Below are 19,520 nucleotides of genomic sequence, written 5' to 3'. Positions count from 1 at the left end.
AAATACTTTAGCCTAGATGACAGTGAGATGTATAAAAGAAAGCCATAAGGTAAATTATTAGAAATCAGAACAGTAAAGACACTTTTAAGCTTCTGTAAATGTTGTGGGCTTAAAATATGCTGATGAATATTCCAATAATCAATTATAATATTGTACATATATAAATTAGAAAAATAAAACAGTAGAAGTTTCTTTTTGGGTACATTTGGTAATATTTCAGAATTCTTTGGGACCAGTTATAGGTACTTTGAACTTCTTTCATTCATTCACCTCCTTACTTACTCAGCAATATTTATTTACAGACCACCTCTTACATGTCAGGGACTCCGATACACACCAAGAACTTCAACTCCTGAGAAACACAGGGTTTTGGCAATAAAGTAAAAAGAAAAAAAAAATACACACACACACACACACACACACACACACACACACACACACAAACAATATGGCAAGGATATAAAGCAAGTAAGAATGTGTTAAAGAAGCAGACACAGGGAAGGAACTAAACCGAAAGTGTTAACACCTAAGTTCCGTTTTCTTCACTTTAAGATGTCATAGGATACCTAGTTAAAGACGTCAAGTGAACAGTTGGAAATTCTCATCTGACCACGTGAGGGTTCAACAAAGGTCATTCAGTGGACAACAAATACGTGCCTTGGATAGTGTAAATGTTTGTTTCTTGGCAAAGGCTGGAATAGTAGGCTCTTCTTAACAATACTTTCTAGAGCCAGCAAATGAAACCCAAAACACACTGAAATGAGTTGATATACTATGTTTTAGGTGTAATTTAAATATTTTTGGATTTTTATAAAGTTAAGAAGTTACCTCTTTTGAGAAACATGGAGCAAGGAGTGAAATAATCATAAGAATTATAATAAGTAACATTTTCACTTACTATGTTTTTAATCTTCACAACCTACTTAAGAGGAATGTACTGTGTATTAATAATAATGTAAATTTAAAATGTTAAACATAGATCAGAGAGGTACTTTAAAATATCTGGAGTACAGAATGTTTCAAAAAATGAAGTAAAGAATACCGGTGTAAAGGGATTTATATTGGGTTGGCCAAGAAGTTCCTTCAGTTTTTAAGTAAAAATAAAAGACATATTTTTCATTTTCACCAAGAACTTTACTGAACAACATATTCACCCTTTTGTTCTACTACCTTCTGCTATTTTTCAGGCAGCTTCATAATTCCATCTTCCCAAAATGTTTTATCTTTTTGAGCAAAGAACTGTTCCAGGTGCCTTTTACAGTCTTCCAGGGAAATGAAATGAAATTTTTTCTATTAAGAGAATTTTGTAAAGACCAAAATAAATGTAAATCTGAAGGTGCAATGTCTGGTGAATACGGCAGATGAATCAGAACTTCCCAGCCAAGCTGTAACAGTTTTTGCCTGGTTATCACAGAAACATGCAGTCTTGCGTTATCTTCATGGAAGATTAAGTGTTTTCTGTTGACTACTTCTGGACACTCTTCGTCGAGTGCTGCTTTCAGTTGGTGTAACTAGGAGCAGTATTTGTTGGAATAAATCATTTGGTTTTCCAGAAGGAGCTCATAATAGAGGACTCCCTTCCAATCCACCCATATACACAACATCACCTTCTTTGGATGGAGATCAGCCTTTGGTGTGGTTGGTGGTGGTTCATTTCGCTCGCCACATGATCTCTTCCATTCCACATTATTGTACAGTATCTACTTTTCATCGCCCTTCACAATTTGTTTTAAAAACGGAACGTTTTCGTTACATTTAAGTAGAGAATAGCATGTGGAAATACAGTCAAGAAATTTTTTTCACTTAACTTGTGTGGAACCCAAACATCAAAGCAACTCACATAACCAAGATGGTGCAAATGATTTTCAACGTTTGATTTGGGTATTTTGAGTATGTCGGCTATCTCCCACGTGGTATAACATTGATTGTCCTCAGTTAATGTCTCAATCTGATCACTGTCAACTTCAACTGGTCCACCCGACCGCTGAGCGTCGTTCAGCGAGAAATCTCCACTACGAAACTTTGCAAACCACTTCTGACATGTTTGATCAGTCACACCATCTTCTCTGTACACTGCACAAATCATTTTTTTGTGTTTCAGTTGCATTTTTACCTTTCTTGAAATAATAAAGCATAATATGCTGAAAATGTCGCTTTTTTCCTCCATCTTCAATATTAAAATGACTACATAAAAATTCACCAATTTTGATGTTTTCTTTTTAAAATGTACACTGATATGACAGCTGTCACAATACAATCTAAGAAAATTGTTTTCAATGAAGTTAAAGACAACTAAGCACTATTAGAGCCATCTTACGGAAAAAACTGAATGTATGTTTTGGCCAACCCAATGATACATATCCAGAATAAAAACAAGTAATCTTGGGTTGCAGGAAGATGGATGAAACTGTAATTCCAAAGTGAAAACCATTTTAATGGCATGGTTTCAAGTTGGACAGAATAGATATTGAAGAAATTCAAGAAATACAAAGTGACAAATCTGACAAATCTGACAAATTTATTTCTCTAGGTCCTGGATTATATACCAAAATTAGAAGAGCAGAGTAGTCACAAAGTTTGGGTCAGGAGAGTGTGTAAGGTTGTGAGATGACTACTATTTTACAGATCAAATCCGAGTTGACCAAAGTTGAAGTTTCATAAAAGTCATCTGGGAGACAGACGGTAAATAAGAAGTTACTAGGTTAAACCAGAGAAGAAAAATCTGACTTCTGATATGGATTAAAAAGACCTATATGTGACACAGATTTACATAAAAACCAACTGATTTTATCAAGTTTATTTTAAACTAAATATCATCTCTTCCTCAAGGGAATAATTACAAGGTCCTCATCAGTTAAGTGCCCTTAAACTAGTAATACTTGAAACTAATGCTCACATAACTCTGACCATGACACCATCAAATTTACTGAAAGGTAAAAATTGTAATTATCTATTTAATTATCATATTCGTAATGACTGCTCCTAAAGATGTTAACAAGGTATTTTGCTGCTTGTCGTTTTCGTATGTTTGTTAACTTACTGCTTAATAATGTATCTTAAAGTGCACTAAAACATGCTCAGCTTTTCAGTTGGATAAATCTAGTTTATAAGCTTTAAAAATGCCTATTTGATGGCTTATATCTGGCATATTTTATTGCCTAGCCCTCAAATGTCTTTCTTCATACAAAAGCCAGCCATACGCAATTTTAAGATTGATGTTAAAACTCAAAAGGCATAAAAATCCTCTTTATGGAACACCCCATTCCCTGGCTCTGAACAGTATCTTCATATATAGTGTTTGACTGCAATTTGGTAACTATTTACTGAATAATGATAACAGAAAAGAACCTCACCTGAAAGAAAACAGTTTCTGTCTTAAGACTGTCTACAAAGAGACATTACCATTTGTAGCTTCTAGAAAAAATCATACAAACTGGGGACTTCCCTGGTGGCGCAGTGGTTAAGAATCCACCTGCCAATGAAGGGGCCATGGGTTCGATCCTGAGTCCAGGAAGATCTCACATGCCACGGAGCAACTAAGCCCGTGCACCACAACTACTGAGGCTGCGCTCTAGAGCCCACGAGCCACAACTACTGAAGCTCACGTGCCTAGAGCCCATGCTCCGCAACAAGAGAAGCCACTGCAATGAGAAGCCCACGCACCACAACAAGGGGTAGCCCCGGCTCACCGTGACTAGAGAAAGCCTGCGCGCAGCAACGAAGACCCAACGCAGCCAAATTAAAAAAAAAAAAAAAATCATATGAACCAAGTTTTTAGGGCTTATATTAGCTTGAAAGGCTATTAAAACAGAAGAAAGTCTTCTTAGGGCTCAATTGTCTACCTAAAGTAAAGGAGCTGACCATTTCTTTAATGATACACATCCGCCTTCTCTTCATGGAAGATTGTTTTCAACCTGATCCTAGTGGTCTAAGATTCAATTAGTAAAGATATATGATTCATCTTATTTTTCTGGGGACTTGTAGCGTATTAGTAATTGGTCTTCTTTTCTGACAGGCTTCAGAGTTTCATTTTCTTTGTTTCCTTCTTGTATTGCTACTAAAATGCTTATGAGGGTTTGTTTCAGAGATTTTTTATATTTCTAAAATAATCTTTGTATAAAAACATAAATATCATTTTTCCCACAGATTTTACATTATATAGCACACTTTTGGTGTTTAGAATTTATCATTACCATGCAAATTGGATTAATAGTAGCCAAAGTATGAAATCCTATTTGAAAAGAGGATTAAAGGTTTTACCACACCAAACAAAACTGACAAAAAGTTTTTTATATATGGAAGTTGTTGGGAGACAAATATAACTTCTTTAAGATCATTTTATTCTATAGATCTATTATCTTAGCAATGAGAGCATTAATAGCATTTACTTTTTCAAAATGCTGAAGAAAAGGTGGATTTTCTTCTGGTTTGTGGAGATGGTCTCTGACATACAGTACAGTGAGAAGTGTTAGGTTCTTTTAGTTTGTTCCATTAATTTATTGTAGTGTGGCATGTTAATTTTTTTCTTGAATGCCTCAATGTCCTCAGTTTTCTTTTTCCAGGAATGTGACACTAGTTGCTTATAAAAAGGGTGGGATAAAAAAACTACTGACGTTGAGACTTTATGTTTGAGGAGTTATATAATCTCAAATATTTAAAAAGTGCATACAGAAAAAAATTAACACAGGGATGTAATGCAATGAAAACACAATATAAAATCAAGCTATATTAAAACATCGTTGTAAAAACCAATTTTATTATATTAATAATCTTAAATATGCTAAAAAATTTTAACTGCTTTTTAAAAAGTCACAATATACATATTATTTGTATCTATTTTCTTTTTCTCTCAGTGACTATTAGATACTACAAATGCTATCTGAAAATAGAATATAAATTATAATAAATAATTATTTTCTAGTATTACTTGTTAGAGAAAGGGAGTGGTAAAATGCTTCTGTAGTATCACTATCTGGGCCATATTTATTCCATCACACAGTTAATTCCTAAAGCTGAGACAATCATTACATTTTGATGTTCATCTGTTTTATTGAACTACCCACAGGGAGATTTATGGGAATGCTATCATGTCAGGGTCACAAGATTAAGTGAACAGTGATGACAGTAAATAAGCCACTTCTCTATATTCCAAAGGGTTTAACTCAGTTACTTAAAATGCCATAAACATAAATAGTCTTCTCTCTCTACACTGTATCCATGACAGATGACTTCAAAATACAGCACTCTAGGGCAATGGCACTTTCCAACTAAACAGGCAACCCTTATAATTGACAAAAGACACTAAACTACTTATAAACACAAATATAAAAAATACTCCACATTCTAATGCATAAAATTTTAGTGTGCATACAATATAGAGCAATATCACTGTAAACCATTTCATTTGTAACAAAAAAAAAGATGCGGTTATAAAAAGGGGATATTTGTTGAGAAAAATACTATTGGAATTCAAATTCCTAATGTTTGTAAAAATGTTTTTATGCCTTTTTATGCATTTTAAAAAGTCAATGAGTCGAACATATTATTTTAGGGAATGTAATGATATTTAAGTGAAAATGTCTAACCCAAAAAGCAAGCTTATAAAAACAATCACATCAAAGGAGTCCAGAAAGTTTTCTCAATGGCCTAATAATGTACTATCTCCAATGATTCCAACAAAATTGCCATCTGCCAAGATACCAGACGTTACTGCTTGAAAAATATTTTCTACAGTTTGGTATGTGGATATTTTAATTAGCAGCCAAATAAAGGACTGAGAGACTGTGATAATCTCACTTTAACTCTAGGCACTTACTGCAAATGGTCAAAATTTTTAAACTTTATGCCATTTATTAGCCAAGGAGAAGTTTCATTACTGTGGAGATCCAAAACACTAATTTTTATTTTAAAAGTAATGACTTCCATGCCTGAGAAAGTAGTCTAATTTTTGTGAGATTTGTTACTTTATATTTGCTTATTGATTTTCTTCATTATTATCATTTGTGTATTTTATGTCATTCTACTGCTATATTAAGCATTTTTCTTACTTTGAAGAGACTTACTAAAATAATCATACTAATTTTTTTAAAAATCTATATATTTTAGGAAAAAAAGCAGCAGAATGATATTGGTAATCAATTGGGTCATATAGGTTTCAGCTTGATCACCTTCACATCCAAATAACAGGCATTTCTGGTCCTGACCCATACAATCCCTATTGATCTAAAATCATCTAGTCTTTTCAATTCATTGTACTTACCTTTATGGTCTGCATTAGAATTCTATCAGGGAAAATGATCTGACAGGCTGTTAAAGTTTTGCCATCATCTCTCTCTCTCTCTCCCTCTCTCTCTCTCTCCCTCTCTCTCTCTCTCTCTCTCTCTCTCTATATATATATATATATATATATATATTTTTTTTTTTTTTTTTTTTTTTTTAATTTAAGGTAAGATGAACTTTGAGACTCCTTTAAGACCTCTGCGGAATGTGGTAATACCACCTTGGTCCCTTCCCCATTTGGAGTACTCTATCAGCCTCTCAGGCTTTTCCTTTTATTTACTGAAGACTTAGAAGATGCTCACAATCTTCCTTTCCATCCCAAATACTGGAATTATCTTGGGTAATTCAACATTAAGTGTCACATGCAAGATTCCATCCTTTCAGTTTATTGACCTCCTCATTACTATGATTTTCAACTCAACTCCGCTTGACTATTTTCATGACCACATTCTAGATTTGTTAACCTTTTATTGATGTATTTCATAAGTCTTAAATTCAAACATCCTAGGGCTTCCCAAGTTCAGTTCATCAACTCTTGTTTTCTTGACTCCATTATTTTCTGTGTTTCAATCCCCTTCTTTCTTTACTTGTCTTCCTTAACTATCCTAGATTGTCTATCACTTACCACTCTATCACTTCAACCATTTTCTTACTTGTATCTTAATATTCCTGCTCCTTTGCCTTGATGAAACTACCCAGCAATATACAACCCTGGAAGAATCCATATTCTAACCATTTTCAGTGCTTGGAAGAAGAAAGCATATAGATGTACTGCTGACGTAGGAGAGATGAAATTTGTTGGGGATTGGAAATATATATTTTGGCCATGTCTAAGATCTCACAGTGTTAATGAGCTCACAATTAGTAGATTGTTTAGTCTAACCCAGTACCTACTAATATCTTGGCAACACAACTTGTAACAACAACTTTCATTGACTATAGAGCACATTCCTCATTTAAATCTTGACATTTTAAACTACTTGAAAATTGTTGGAAAAATTTTCTTTTTTTCCCTTCTGAGTACTTCATAATCTTTATTAGAGAACAGTATATTTAGTACATATACATAAGGATTTAAAAAACTGTATAATTAAAAAAAATACATCTAGTAAAAATTAATTCACTTATATGTATTAGTTGTAGGGAAATCCAATTTTGTTCCGATATACCTGTGTTGGCATGGATATAACTGAGATAATCTGACTTGTTACTTAACTTTTAAACAATAAATAAATAATATGATTGCAATTCTCTATATTAAAAATATAATATAGTTTGTTAAATATTAGTATTCACAGCTCAAGAATCATCTATAAATATGGGGCCTTTAAGTTTTTAAAAATTTATTAACTTAGGTACAGTAAAATTCAGTCTTTTGGGTGTACAGTTCTATAAATTTTGACAAAAGCATAGAATCGTGAAACCACTACCACAATCAAGATACAGAATAGTTTAATTATCGCCCCCCAAAGCTCCCTCACGTTAGCCCTTTCTAGTCAAATCCTCCCCCCACTGTTAACCCCTGGAAACCACCAATGTGTTTTATTTGCCTAAGGTTTTGCTTTTTCCAGAATGTATCAATGGAATTAAACAATGTGTTCTGCCTTCTTTTATTCAGCAGAAAGCATCTGAGATGCCTTCAGATTGCTGCATTATCAACAGTCCATTCCTTACCAATGCCGAGTAGCATTCCAGAATATGGATGTGCCACAGGTCCTTATCCATTCATCAGCTGAAGAACACCTGGGCTGTTTTCAATTGTTGGCAATTATTAATAGAGCTGCTATAAACATTCATGTACATGTTTCTGTGTGAATGTAAATCTTCATTTCTCTTGGGGTAAATACTTAGGAGTAGGCGGATTGCTGTGTCATATGGTAAGTGTACGTTAAACTGTATAAGAAACCGCCAAACCACTTTCCAAAGATTCTGGACCTTTTATATCTCCACCAGCAATGTATGAGAGCTCCAGTTGCTTCACATCTTTGCCAGCTCTTGCAGTACCAGGTTTTTGTTTTGTTTTAATTTTATTCATTCTAATGGTAGTGGTATATGATTGTTGTTTTAATTTTAATTTCCTTAAGAGCTGGGGATATTGAGTATCTTTCCATATGCTTATGCCATCTGTATACTGTCTGTGGTGAAGTGTCTGTTCAAATGTTTGCTCGCTTTTTTATTGCAACGTTAGTCTTCTTAATAAGTTCTGAAAGTCCTTTATACATACACATACACATATATACCTATATATGTGTGTGTGTATATATATATATATATTTGTAAGTCCTTTGTATAATTTTATACTTGTATAAATATAGATACTTATACCTGTATACTTTTATAAGTCCTTTGTAAGATGTGTGACTTGCAAATACTTTTTCCAGTCTGTGTATTTTTTAAATTTCAGATATTACATTAAAATTTTTTATTTTTATTTACTTACTTTTTATTCAGATATATTTTTCATTTTCATCTGGTTCTTTTTTATACTTTCTATTACTCTGCTGAGATCTTCTATCATTCCATTCATTTAAATAATATTTACCTATACTTCATGAAAGATGGTCATAACAGCTATTTTTAAATCTTTATCTGATAGTTCCAACCTCTGGGAATTGGAATTGGTATCTGTTAACTGTCTTTCCTTAAGAAACGTCAAGATTTTCCTGGTTCTTTGTATATTAAATAACTTTGAATTGCATCCTGCTAATCTCCTATGGAGAACGTCTGTCTGTCTGTTTTTGTTTTTCCGGCCAATCAACCCTCTTAGGTTCAGACTGCAGGTGATATCTTGACCTCTGTGGGTAGAAGTTCCAGTGTTAATTCAGTTCGGGTCTTGAACTTGTAAAACATTAAAAATATTTTCTAAAACCTCAGAGGTTTGAGTCTTATTCCTGTTTAAGTTCTCTTTATTTCATTATTCCAACTGATAATATTTATAACTAATAACTAGTAATTAATTTCATCATTGGAATGACCATGGGCTTTAGGGTTAGGCAGATCTAGATTCAAATCCTGTCCCTACTATTTAGCTATGTAACACTGGGAAAGCTATTCAACTTCTCTTTGAGACACATTTCTTAGCTGCAAAATGGGAAAAATAATATCTATCTTACAGTGTTGTTAGAATGAAAATAACGCATTAGATGCAAAGTAACAGCAAAGTTACTGCCGATACATAGCTGCACTAAATAAATATGAGTTTCTACCAACATCCTAATGAAAACAAAATCTCAATAGTAATGCTTATATGAAAATGCACACTAAAAATTGTGACCGTGTGTATGTGCGCGTGTGTTGTGTGGGTATTTTTTTACTCAAGGGCCTAGTACATCCTCATTTTTTGTTTTTAATCTGTTTGGCTGAGTCACACAGCGTGTGGGATCTTAGTTCCCAACCAGGGATCGAACCCATCGCCCCCTGCGATGGAAGCACAGAGTCTTAACCACTGGACCAACAGGGAAGTTCTGACAATCTCCTGATTTTAATTTAAGTTGTTATGGCTTATGAAGTATTTTTCCCCCCCAGTTTTATTGAGATATATCAATAACTGACAAACAGCACTGTGTAAGTTCAAGGTGTATGGCATAATTATTTGACTTGCATATATTATATTTTTGATTTTGTTTTGTTTTGTTTTGCGGTACGCGGGCCTCTCACTGTTGTGGCCTCTCCCGTTGCGGAGCACAGGCTCCGGACGCGCAGGCTCAGCGGCCATGGCTCACGGGCCCAGCCGCTCCGCGGCATGTGGGATCTTCCCAGACCGGGACACGAACCCGCGTCCCCTGCATCGGCAGGCGGACTCTCAACCACTGCGCCACCAGGGAAGCCTGACTTACATATATTATGAAATGGTACCACAATGAGTTAACATGCATCATCTTAGATACAAAAAGCAAAAAAAAGAAAATGGAAAAAAAAGTTTTTCTTTTCCTTGTGACAAGAGCTCCTAGGATCTACTCTCTTAACTGTCCCATATACCACACAGCAGTCTTAACATAGTCATCATATTGTACATTACATTCCTAGTACTTATTTATCTTATAACTGGAAGTTTGTACTTTTTGACTGCCTTCATCCAATTCCCTCTGCCCTCAAACCCTGTTTCTGGTAACCACAAGTCTGATCTCTTTCTCTATGAATTTGTTTTTTTTCTTTTTTTTCTGGGTTCACATACAAATGAGATCAAACAGTATTTGTGTTTCGCTGTCTGACTTATTTCACTCAGCATAGTATTAGGTCCATCCACATTATTGCAAATGGCAGGATTTCCTTGTTTTGTAATGTCTGAATAATAGTCCATTGTATATGTGTATACCACAACTTCTTTGTCCATTCATCCATTGATGGACACTTAGGTTGTTTCCACGTCTTGACAATTGTAAATAGTACTGCTATGAACATGGTGGTGCAAATATCTCTTAAACATAGTATTTTTGTTTCCTCCAGATATATTCCCAGAAGTGGAATTGCTGGATCATATGATAGTTCTATTTTTAATTTTTTTAGCAACCTCCATAGCATTTTCCATAGTGACTGCACCAATTTACATTGCCACCAGCATTGAACAAGGTTTCTCTTTTCTACCTGTCCTCTCCAGCATTTGTTATCTCTTATCATTTTGATGATAGCCATTCAGACAGATGTGAGATGATACATCATTGTGGCTTTGATTTGCATTTCCCTAATGATTAGTGATGCTGAGCGCATTTTCATGTACCTGTTAACCATTTGTATATCTTCTTTGGAAAAATGTCTATTCAGGTCCTTTGCCCATTTTAAAATTTGCATTATGTAGTTTAAGACATAGGAAGTATGATCCAAAAGCATAAAATAAATAAGGGAAAACTGTTTGTAAATACTAAGTATTATGTAACAGAATTAATTCTTGAATATGCATTTTTAAAAAGCTATCAGGGCTTCCCTGGTGGCGCAGTGGTTGAGTCTGCCTGCCAATTCAGGGGACACGGGTTCGTGCCCCGGTCCGGGAAGATCCCACATGCCGCGGAGCGGCTAGGCCCGTGAGCCATGGTCGCTGAGTCTGCGCTCCACAACGGGAGAGGCCACAACGGTGAGAGGCCTGCGTACCGCAAAAAAAAAAAAAAAAAAAAATAGAAAAAGCTATCACACTCTAGTTTTTCCTCAGAGAAGAAATATAGATCAATAACATATTAATTCAAAAGCTAAAATATGTTAGAGCCAGCAGCATCATTGAGTCAAAAGATAAAATTAAAAAGAATTGTATGTTAAAATTAAGCATTTTTTTGTACAACAGGAAGTAGAACATGATAGAGATGAAATTCCTTCAGATTTAACATATATTTAAGAACAAGGGTGTAAATATAAGTACTATTCAATCCCTCCACTTAGGAAGCTACAAGTCTATTGGAAGAGACAGGCACATCACATTGCTATAAAATATTAAGTGATATATTATAGATAATTGCAATACAGACAATAACAACAAAATATGAGGAGGCAGGCTTAGGAAAGATAGAGAACCCAGGAAATGCTATAGCAAGGGCGACATGTGAACTCGGCTATAAACTGGGTGACCGTACTTGCCTATTTCTTCCAGCATATGTCTTCATAAAGCAGCCAGACTAATCTTTCTAAACATAAATCAGATCATGTTACTCTTCCACTCAAAACCCTTCACTGTGTTCCATGCCACTTAGGATAAAGTCACAAATCCTTAACATGATCTACAAGGCTTTAAAATCATCTGGCTCATATGTTCTCCAGACTCATCTCAAGCCACTATCCCCATTGCTCACTAAGCTCTAGGCGTACTAGCCCCCTTTCTGTTCACTTTATTATTTCTACACTCTGAGTCTTTGTAATATTTCTCTCCTTAATGTTCTACACCCTACCCTTTGCTGACGATCCCCTTCTCATCCCTTCAGCACTCAGCTTAAACCGACCTTCTTCAAAAGTCTTCCCTGAATCCCTAATCTAAAATAAAGATCCTCTGCTATACTCTCTCTTTCACAGTACCCTATATTTTCTTTCCTAGCATTTGCCAAAGTTTGTCATTAGCATCTTTTATTTCTATAATTATTTGTTTAGCATCAGCCTCTTCTAGACTATACTTTAGTTATGTTAGGGCAGGGAACAAGTCAGTTTTGCTCACCACTATCCTATCACATATAGGAGCTGAAGAGCTATCTGTTCATTAAATGAATAAAATAAATAAATTATAACTGTATATTTCAAGTTAGAGGGTGACTAAGTGGCATGGGAAACTACTTTAAAAGACTCTTTGTAAGGAGAAGAACAAAGCTGGAGGACTAATGCTACTTGACTTCAAGAACTACTATAAAGCTACAGTAACCAGGACAATGTGGTATGGGTGAAAGAACAGATAAATAGGTCAATGGAACAGAACAGAGAGCCCAGAAATAGACTCCTATAAATATAGTTAACTGATCTTTGACAAAGGAGCAAAGGCAATACAATAGAGCAAAGACAGTCTTTTTAACAAATGGTTTTGGTACGACTGGACATCCACATGCAAAAAAATAAATCGAGACACAGATGTTACACCCTTCACAAAACTTAACTCAAAATGAATCACTGAGCTAAATGTAAAATGCAACTCCTAGAGATAACATAGGAGAAAATCTAGAACACTGAAGATATAATCCATGAAAGAAATAACAGATAAGCTGGACTGCATTAAAATTGAAAGCTTCTGCTCTACAAAAGACACTGTAAAGAGAATGAAGAGACAAGTCACAGTTTGGGAGAAAATATGTGCAAAAGACACATGACATAAAGCAGGGGTCCCCAACCCCCAGGCTGTGGACCAGTATTGGTCTGCGGCCTGTTAGGAACGGGATCGCACAGCAGGAGATGAGCGGTGGGCAAGTGAGAAAGCTTCATCTGCAGCTCCCCGTCACTCGCATCACTGCCTGAACCATCCCCCCCCCGCCCCCACCCCCGGTTCCATGGAAAAATTGTCTTTCACGACACTGGTCCCTGGTGCCACAAAGGTTGGGGACTGCTGACATAAAGGACTATTAAAGAAAACTTAAAACTCAACAATAAGAAAACCACCAATCTGGTTAAAAAATGGACCAAAGACCTTAACAGACACCTTACCAAAGAAGATATACAGATGATATAAGCATAGCAAATATATTCCACATTGTGGGAAATGTAAATTAAAACAACTAGATACCACAACACACCTACGAGAATGCCCCAAATCTGGAACCCCAATAACAGCAAATGTTGGTGAGGATGTGGAACAACAGCAACTCTCATTCACTGCTGGTGGGAATGCAAAACCTTGCAGCCACCTTGAAGACAGTTTGGTGGTTTCTCATAAAATAAACATACTCTTACCATATAAGCCAGCAGTTGCGCTCCTTGGTATCTACCCAAAGGAGTTGAAAACTTATGTCCACACAGAAACCTGCATATGGATGTTTACAGCAGCTTTGTTCGTTACTGCCAAAATGTGGAAGCAACCAAGAAGCCTCTCAGTAGGTGAATGGATAAACTGTGATACATCCAGACACTAGCATATTATGCAGCACTAAAAGAAATGAGCTAACAAGCCATGAAGAAACTGGCACATGACTACGTGAAAGAAACTAATCTGAAGGGGATACATACTATATGACTCCAACTATATGACATTCTGGCAAAGGTAAACTATGGAGACAATAAAAAGATCAGTGATTGCCAGGGATGGGGTGAGAGGAAAGATGAATACGCAGAGCAAAGAGGATTTTTAGGACAGTGAAACTACCCTGTATGATATTATAATGATGGATATATGTCATCAGACATTTGTCTAAATCCACAGAATATACAAAACCAAGAGTGAACCTTAAGATGGACTATGAACTTTGAGTGATTACACTTTTGGGTGATTATGATTCATCCCTAACGAACCGTTCCGGTGGGAGACATTGATGGGGGGAAACTCCGCATGTGTGGGGGAGGGGGTATATGGGAAATCTCTGTACCTTTCACTCAATTTTGTTTTGTTTTTTTTTTTTTTTTTGGTACACGGGCCTCTCACTGTTGTGGCCTCTCCCGTTACGGAGCACAGGCTCTGAACGCACAGGCTCAGCAGCCATGGCTCACGGGCCCAGCCGCTCTGCGGCATGTGGGATCTTCCCGGACCGGGGCACGAACCCGTGTCCCCTGCATCGGCAGGCTGACTCTCAACCACTGTGCCACCAGGGAAGCCCTCAATTTTGTTTTAATCCTAAAGCTACTCTAAAAAAATTAAGTCTTTTAAGAAAAGGCTCTTTGTAAAGAGCTGCCGAACATAAAAAGTGACTAACAAATACGAGACATCTACTACGTGCCATACATTGTGCTAAGCATTTTGCACATAACATTTCATTTTACCATTAAAATAACCCAATGAAGTAGGAACTGTTCATCCTGTTTTCTAGATGAGGTTGAGCGGTCATTTCATGCAGGGGTAAGTACTTTTTGTCATTTAATAAAATTATTCCATTTAAAATAAAAAAGTGTCACAGACAATAGACTAAGTTGTTTTTCCATTCCATTACCAGTAGCGTCACTGTATCAAAGGATATACACCAAGCATTCATTTATTAATTTATTCAACAAACATTTATTTAGCACCTGCTGTGCATCAGGCATTATTCTAGGTGCTAGGGATAACACTGTGGACAGAAGAGATAAAAATCCCTTCCATTACAGAGCTTGCATTCTAGTGGCAAACCAAACAACACAACTGCTAAATAAGTAAAATATACGGTGTGTTAGTAATAAAATTTTGAAAAAGGAAAAATAAAGCAGAGGAATGTAGTACTAAATATTTGGAGGAAGAAGGAGAATTTTAGACAGGGTGGCTACAGAAGACTTTTTTGAGAAAGTACATTTGAATTAAAGCTGGAACAAAGCAGGAGAGCTAGCTAGCCACATGGGTTTTTTGTAAGAAAGCATTCCAAACAGAGCAAGCATATCCTGCAAACTTGAAGAACAGCAGGAAGCTACAGTGACTGACAAAAAGTACAAGGGGAGAGTAGTAGGAGAAGCAGGTCAAAGAGCTAATGAGGCCAGATGACAGTACCTTCCCTCCCCATGGCTCGCTCCATTGCAGCCATACTGGCCTCTGACTACTTTATGCACAGGCCAAGCACTTCCTTCTTTTGTATGCTGTTCTCTCTGCTTGAAATGCTCAGACAGCTCTTTGTTCAAATGGTTCCTCATCAGAATGGACTTCTCTGACCATTCTACATTTCTTTGTCCTTGCAGGTTTTTTCTTTCAGTGACATGGGAAGTCTCTGGAGTAGCACTGTCCAGTAGAATTTTGTGCAATGATAGAAGTGTTCTGTGGTGTCTAATATGGGAACCACGAGACATATGCAGCTATTGAGTACTTGGATGTGGTTAGTGCAGCTATGGCACTAAATTTTAAATTAAATTAATTTTTTTATTAAGTAAATTTGTATAGCCACATCTGACTAGTGGTTACCTTCTTGCACAGTATAATTCTGGAGGTTCCTGAGCAGAGGAGCAAAGGGTTCTACATTTTAGTAAGAATCACCCACACTGCTATGCTGAGAATGGACTTTAGGAGGACAAGGGCAGAAGCAGGAAGACTGTTGAAAGTAATGCTGCAATAAGTCAAGTGAGAAATGATGGTGTCGTGGATCAAGGCGATACCAAAGATAATGGTGAAAAGCAGTCAAATGCTAGATTTTTTTTATGGCAGAATCAATAAGATTTGCTGAAGGGCTCAATATGGGAGGTGTGAAGAGTAGTTAAGGATAAGAGCAACAGTTATGGCCTGGGCAACTGCAAGACTGGGGTTCTCTATGTCTAAGAAGGAGATGATTGCAAGAGGAACTGGTTTGGGAGAAAATCTCAGGAGCTCAGTTCTATCATCGTTAGTGTGAGATGACAACTAGATATCTGAATGGAAGATACCAAGTAGGAAGATATACATGTCTGGACATAAGGGAGAGAGACCTGGAGAATTTGGGAGTTACTAACATATTGGTATTTTTTTAAGCCATGAGACTAGATAAAATTGCCTAGAGAGTGAATAAGACAAAAAGGAGAAGCAGTCCAACAACTGAGCCTTATTAAGTAAATACTAAGAAAGATTAGAGTTCAGTGTCCCACTTAGTAAAGGATGATAATAGACAGATTGTGTGTTTTTCAGTTAATCAGCACTGGGAGTTAATGTGCAGAAAAGGACAAAGGATACCTGTTCTTCTGAGGGGTCCTGTTGCCAGTCTTCCCGTCTATCTAATGAGCTACCATAAAGGGAAAGCTGAGCAGAGGATGCATTCGACACGTTACCACATGGCTGTCACTACGGAAGTCTCTGTCCTTTAGCTGTATTTTAATTATCTGGTGAAATATTAAAACCAAACCATGTACAGCTTTATACATTTAAGGTAATATCCTATATTATACCAGTTGAATTATTAGCAATATAATGTTATAGTCCTCACTGTATATAACTGAGTAGATAAATCCAATTCGGATGACACAAAAAGAGAGACAAGGTCTATAGCTAGGGCAAAATGCTCGTGCTATTGTACTGTCTTAAGGTTAAATTCTGCGTCAACTTTGCTAGGCTATGTGCTCAGCTGTTTCATCAAATACTAGTCTAGATGTCGCTGTGAAGGTATTTTGTAGATGTGATTAACATCTATAATCAGTTGACTTTAAGTAAAGGATATTATTCTCAATAATGTGGGTGAGGCTCATCTAATCAGTTGAAGGTCTTCAGAGAAAAGACTGAGGCTTCTTGGAGAAGAAGGATTTCTGCCCCAAGAAAGAAATCCTGCCTACGCTTCCAGCCTGCCAGCCCACCCTACAGATTTCAGACTTGCCAGGTTCCATAAGCATGTGAGTCAATTCTTTAAAATAAATCTATATATATCTATTCCCATATCCATATTCATATCCATAGCTATATCTTATCTATATCTATGTCTGACATATATCTTATTGGTTCTTTTCTGTTTCTCTGGAGAACCCTGATTGACACACTCTGCTTCTATTTGTACAAGTTGTGTGATACTATCTAAGTTTCACTTAACCTCTAAAATCTTCAATTTCTTCATTGTAATATGAAAAAAAATTTCAGTATCAACCTTAATAGAGATGTTCTGAATGTTAAACAAAATAACCCATGTAATGTTCTTAGTATGGTGCCTAGCACACAATAAATATTTAATAAATGTTAGATGTGGTGGTATTGCTATTATTATAAGAAACAAATATTGAGTGTTCACTATTTTTTTTTTTTTTTTTGCGATACGCGGGCCTCTCACTGCTGTGGCCTCTCCCGTCGTGGAGCACAGGCTCTGGACGCGCAGGCTCAGCGGCCATGGCTCATGGGATCCGCCGCTCCGCGGCATGTGGGATCCTCCCGGACCGGGGCACGAACCCGTGTCCCTTGCATCGGCAAGCAGACTCTCAACCACTGCGCCACCAGAAAAGCCCCCACTACTTTTTTTAAACATCTTTATTGGAGTATAATTGCTTTACAATGGTGTGTTAGTTCCTGCTGTATCACAAAGTGAATCAGCTATACATATACATATAATCCCCATATTCCCTTCCTCTTGCATCTCCCTCCAACTCTCCCTATCCCACCCCTCTAGGTGATCACAAAGCACTGAGCTGATCTCCCTGTGCTATGCAGCAGCTTCCCAACAGCTATCTATCTTACATTTGGTAGTGTATATATGTTCATGTCACTCTCTCACTTCGTCCCAGCTTACCCTTCCCTCTCTCCATGTCCTGAAGTCCATCGTTCTCTACGTCTGCATCTTTATTCCTGTCCTGCCCCTAGGTTCTTGAGAACCTTTTTTTTTTTAAGATTCCATATATATGTGTTAGCATACGGTATTTGTTTTTCTCTTTCTGATTTACTTCACTCTGTATGACAGACTCTAGGTCCATCCACCTCACTACAAATAACTCAATTTTGTTTCTTCATCTGTCATTGGACACATAGGTTGCTTCCATGTCCTGGCTATTGTAAATAGTGCTGCAATGAACATTGTGGTACATAACGCTTTTTGAATTATGCTTTTCTCCAGGTATATGCCCAGTAATGGGATTGCTGGGTCATGGGGTAGTTCTATTTTTAGTTTTTTAAGGAGAGTGTTAACTATTTTTAAAGACATTATGTTATAATTTTACTTTAAATTCAAATAATAAAGTTTTCTTAAATCTATCTTATACTTGAGACCCCAGGACAGTCTGTCAAATACTATCCTGGCCATATTCTAGATGTTCTTCTCTAACTAACAGAATCACTTCTACCAGAATTTTTCTTAGTGTCTTGTCCACATTTACCCAATCCCTAAACTCTGCCAGACAGAGACTTAATAAAAACAGTCAATGAGATAAGATAAAATGAAGACATACAAATGAAGAACATTAGCAATCTAAATATAGTGACCTGCTTCACTACTATGTTTCTAGAAGGCACTGTGCAGAGGACAACAAAACAAAACGAAACAATTTTATGCTCACAAAACTTCAGGAAGAAAAACACTTGTAATGCAAAAACAACCAATTTTGGTTTTGTTTCTATTATAATACCATAAATACCCTAATTTGAGATGAAACCTTTCCTAAGAAAGACTCCATAGAGAAATATAGAAGAAAAAATTTTAAAAGAATGTATTACTTCTCCATAGTGAATGCTTAATTAGTACTTGTGCATAAAAAAATTAAGAATGATATAAATTTAATAATTTGAAGAGTTGGCGCTAAAAGATTAAAAACAAGTCACTTCTTACAACTAACACCCATGTTATATATGAGAGATGGTAGTCTAAAATACTTGCCTAAACAAATTTTGTATTATGTTACATATTATTATGAATTAGAAAAAATTTCCACTAGATTACTTTTAAAAGTTTAGATTTTCTTTTAAACCATTCTCAAGAGTCATTACTAAAGATTTCAGGAGAAAAATTAAGCCATTTTTTACACTTTAAAACCATATTTTGTAAGGAACTTTTAAGTTTATAGTTTTTTTTTTACTTATAACTACTATAATTAACCTATGAGTTACTGTTTACTTCTAGTTTTTTATAACTCACCTATGAGAAACTGCTCCCCAAGCACCATGCTTATTTGTGAGAATGTTAAGGATCTTCTGTTTCAGCTGATTTGCAGTCACGTGGTCCCTATGTTTCGCAGCACTAATGAGATGGTCACACATCTTTTCTTCCTCTCTTCTATCAGCAGCGTATTGGGCACACTGCGACTAC

The 19,520-nt window shown here is 36.2% G+C and overlaps 1 protein-coding gene across 7 annotated transcripts in view; it reads right to left on the bottom strand.

The window, feature by feature from the left end:
- The window catches only part of NBEA (neurobeachin), a 620,064-nt gene that overhangs the window by 274,563 nt on the left and 325,981 nt on the right, over positions 1–19,520 (bottom strand). For all 7 annotated transcript variants that reach the window (XM_032611436.1, XM_032611437.1, XM_032611439.1 and 4 more), the window contains one exon: positions 19,350–19,516. In XM_032611436.1, the coding sequence (XP_032467327.1) occupies positions 19,350–19,516 (167 nt within the window). The remainder of the gene's footprint in view (positions 1–19,349; positions 19,517–19,520) is intronic.

Source organism: Phocoena sinus, chromosome 18, assembly GCF_008692025.1.
Source record: "Phocoena sinus isolate mPhoSin1 chromosome 18, mPhoSin1.pri, whole genome shotgun sequence".
In the NCBI taxonomy this organism is placed as follows: Eukaryota; Metazoa; Chordata; class Mammalia; order Artiodactyla; family Phocoenidae; genus Phocoena; species Phocoena sinus.
Note: the sequence above shows the minus strand (reverse complement) of the source record. Positions and strands in the feature narration are given on the sequence as shown.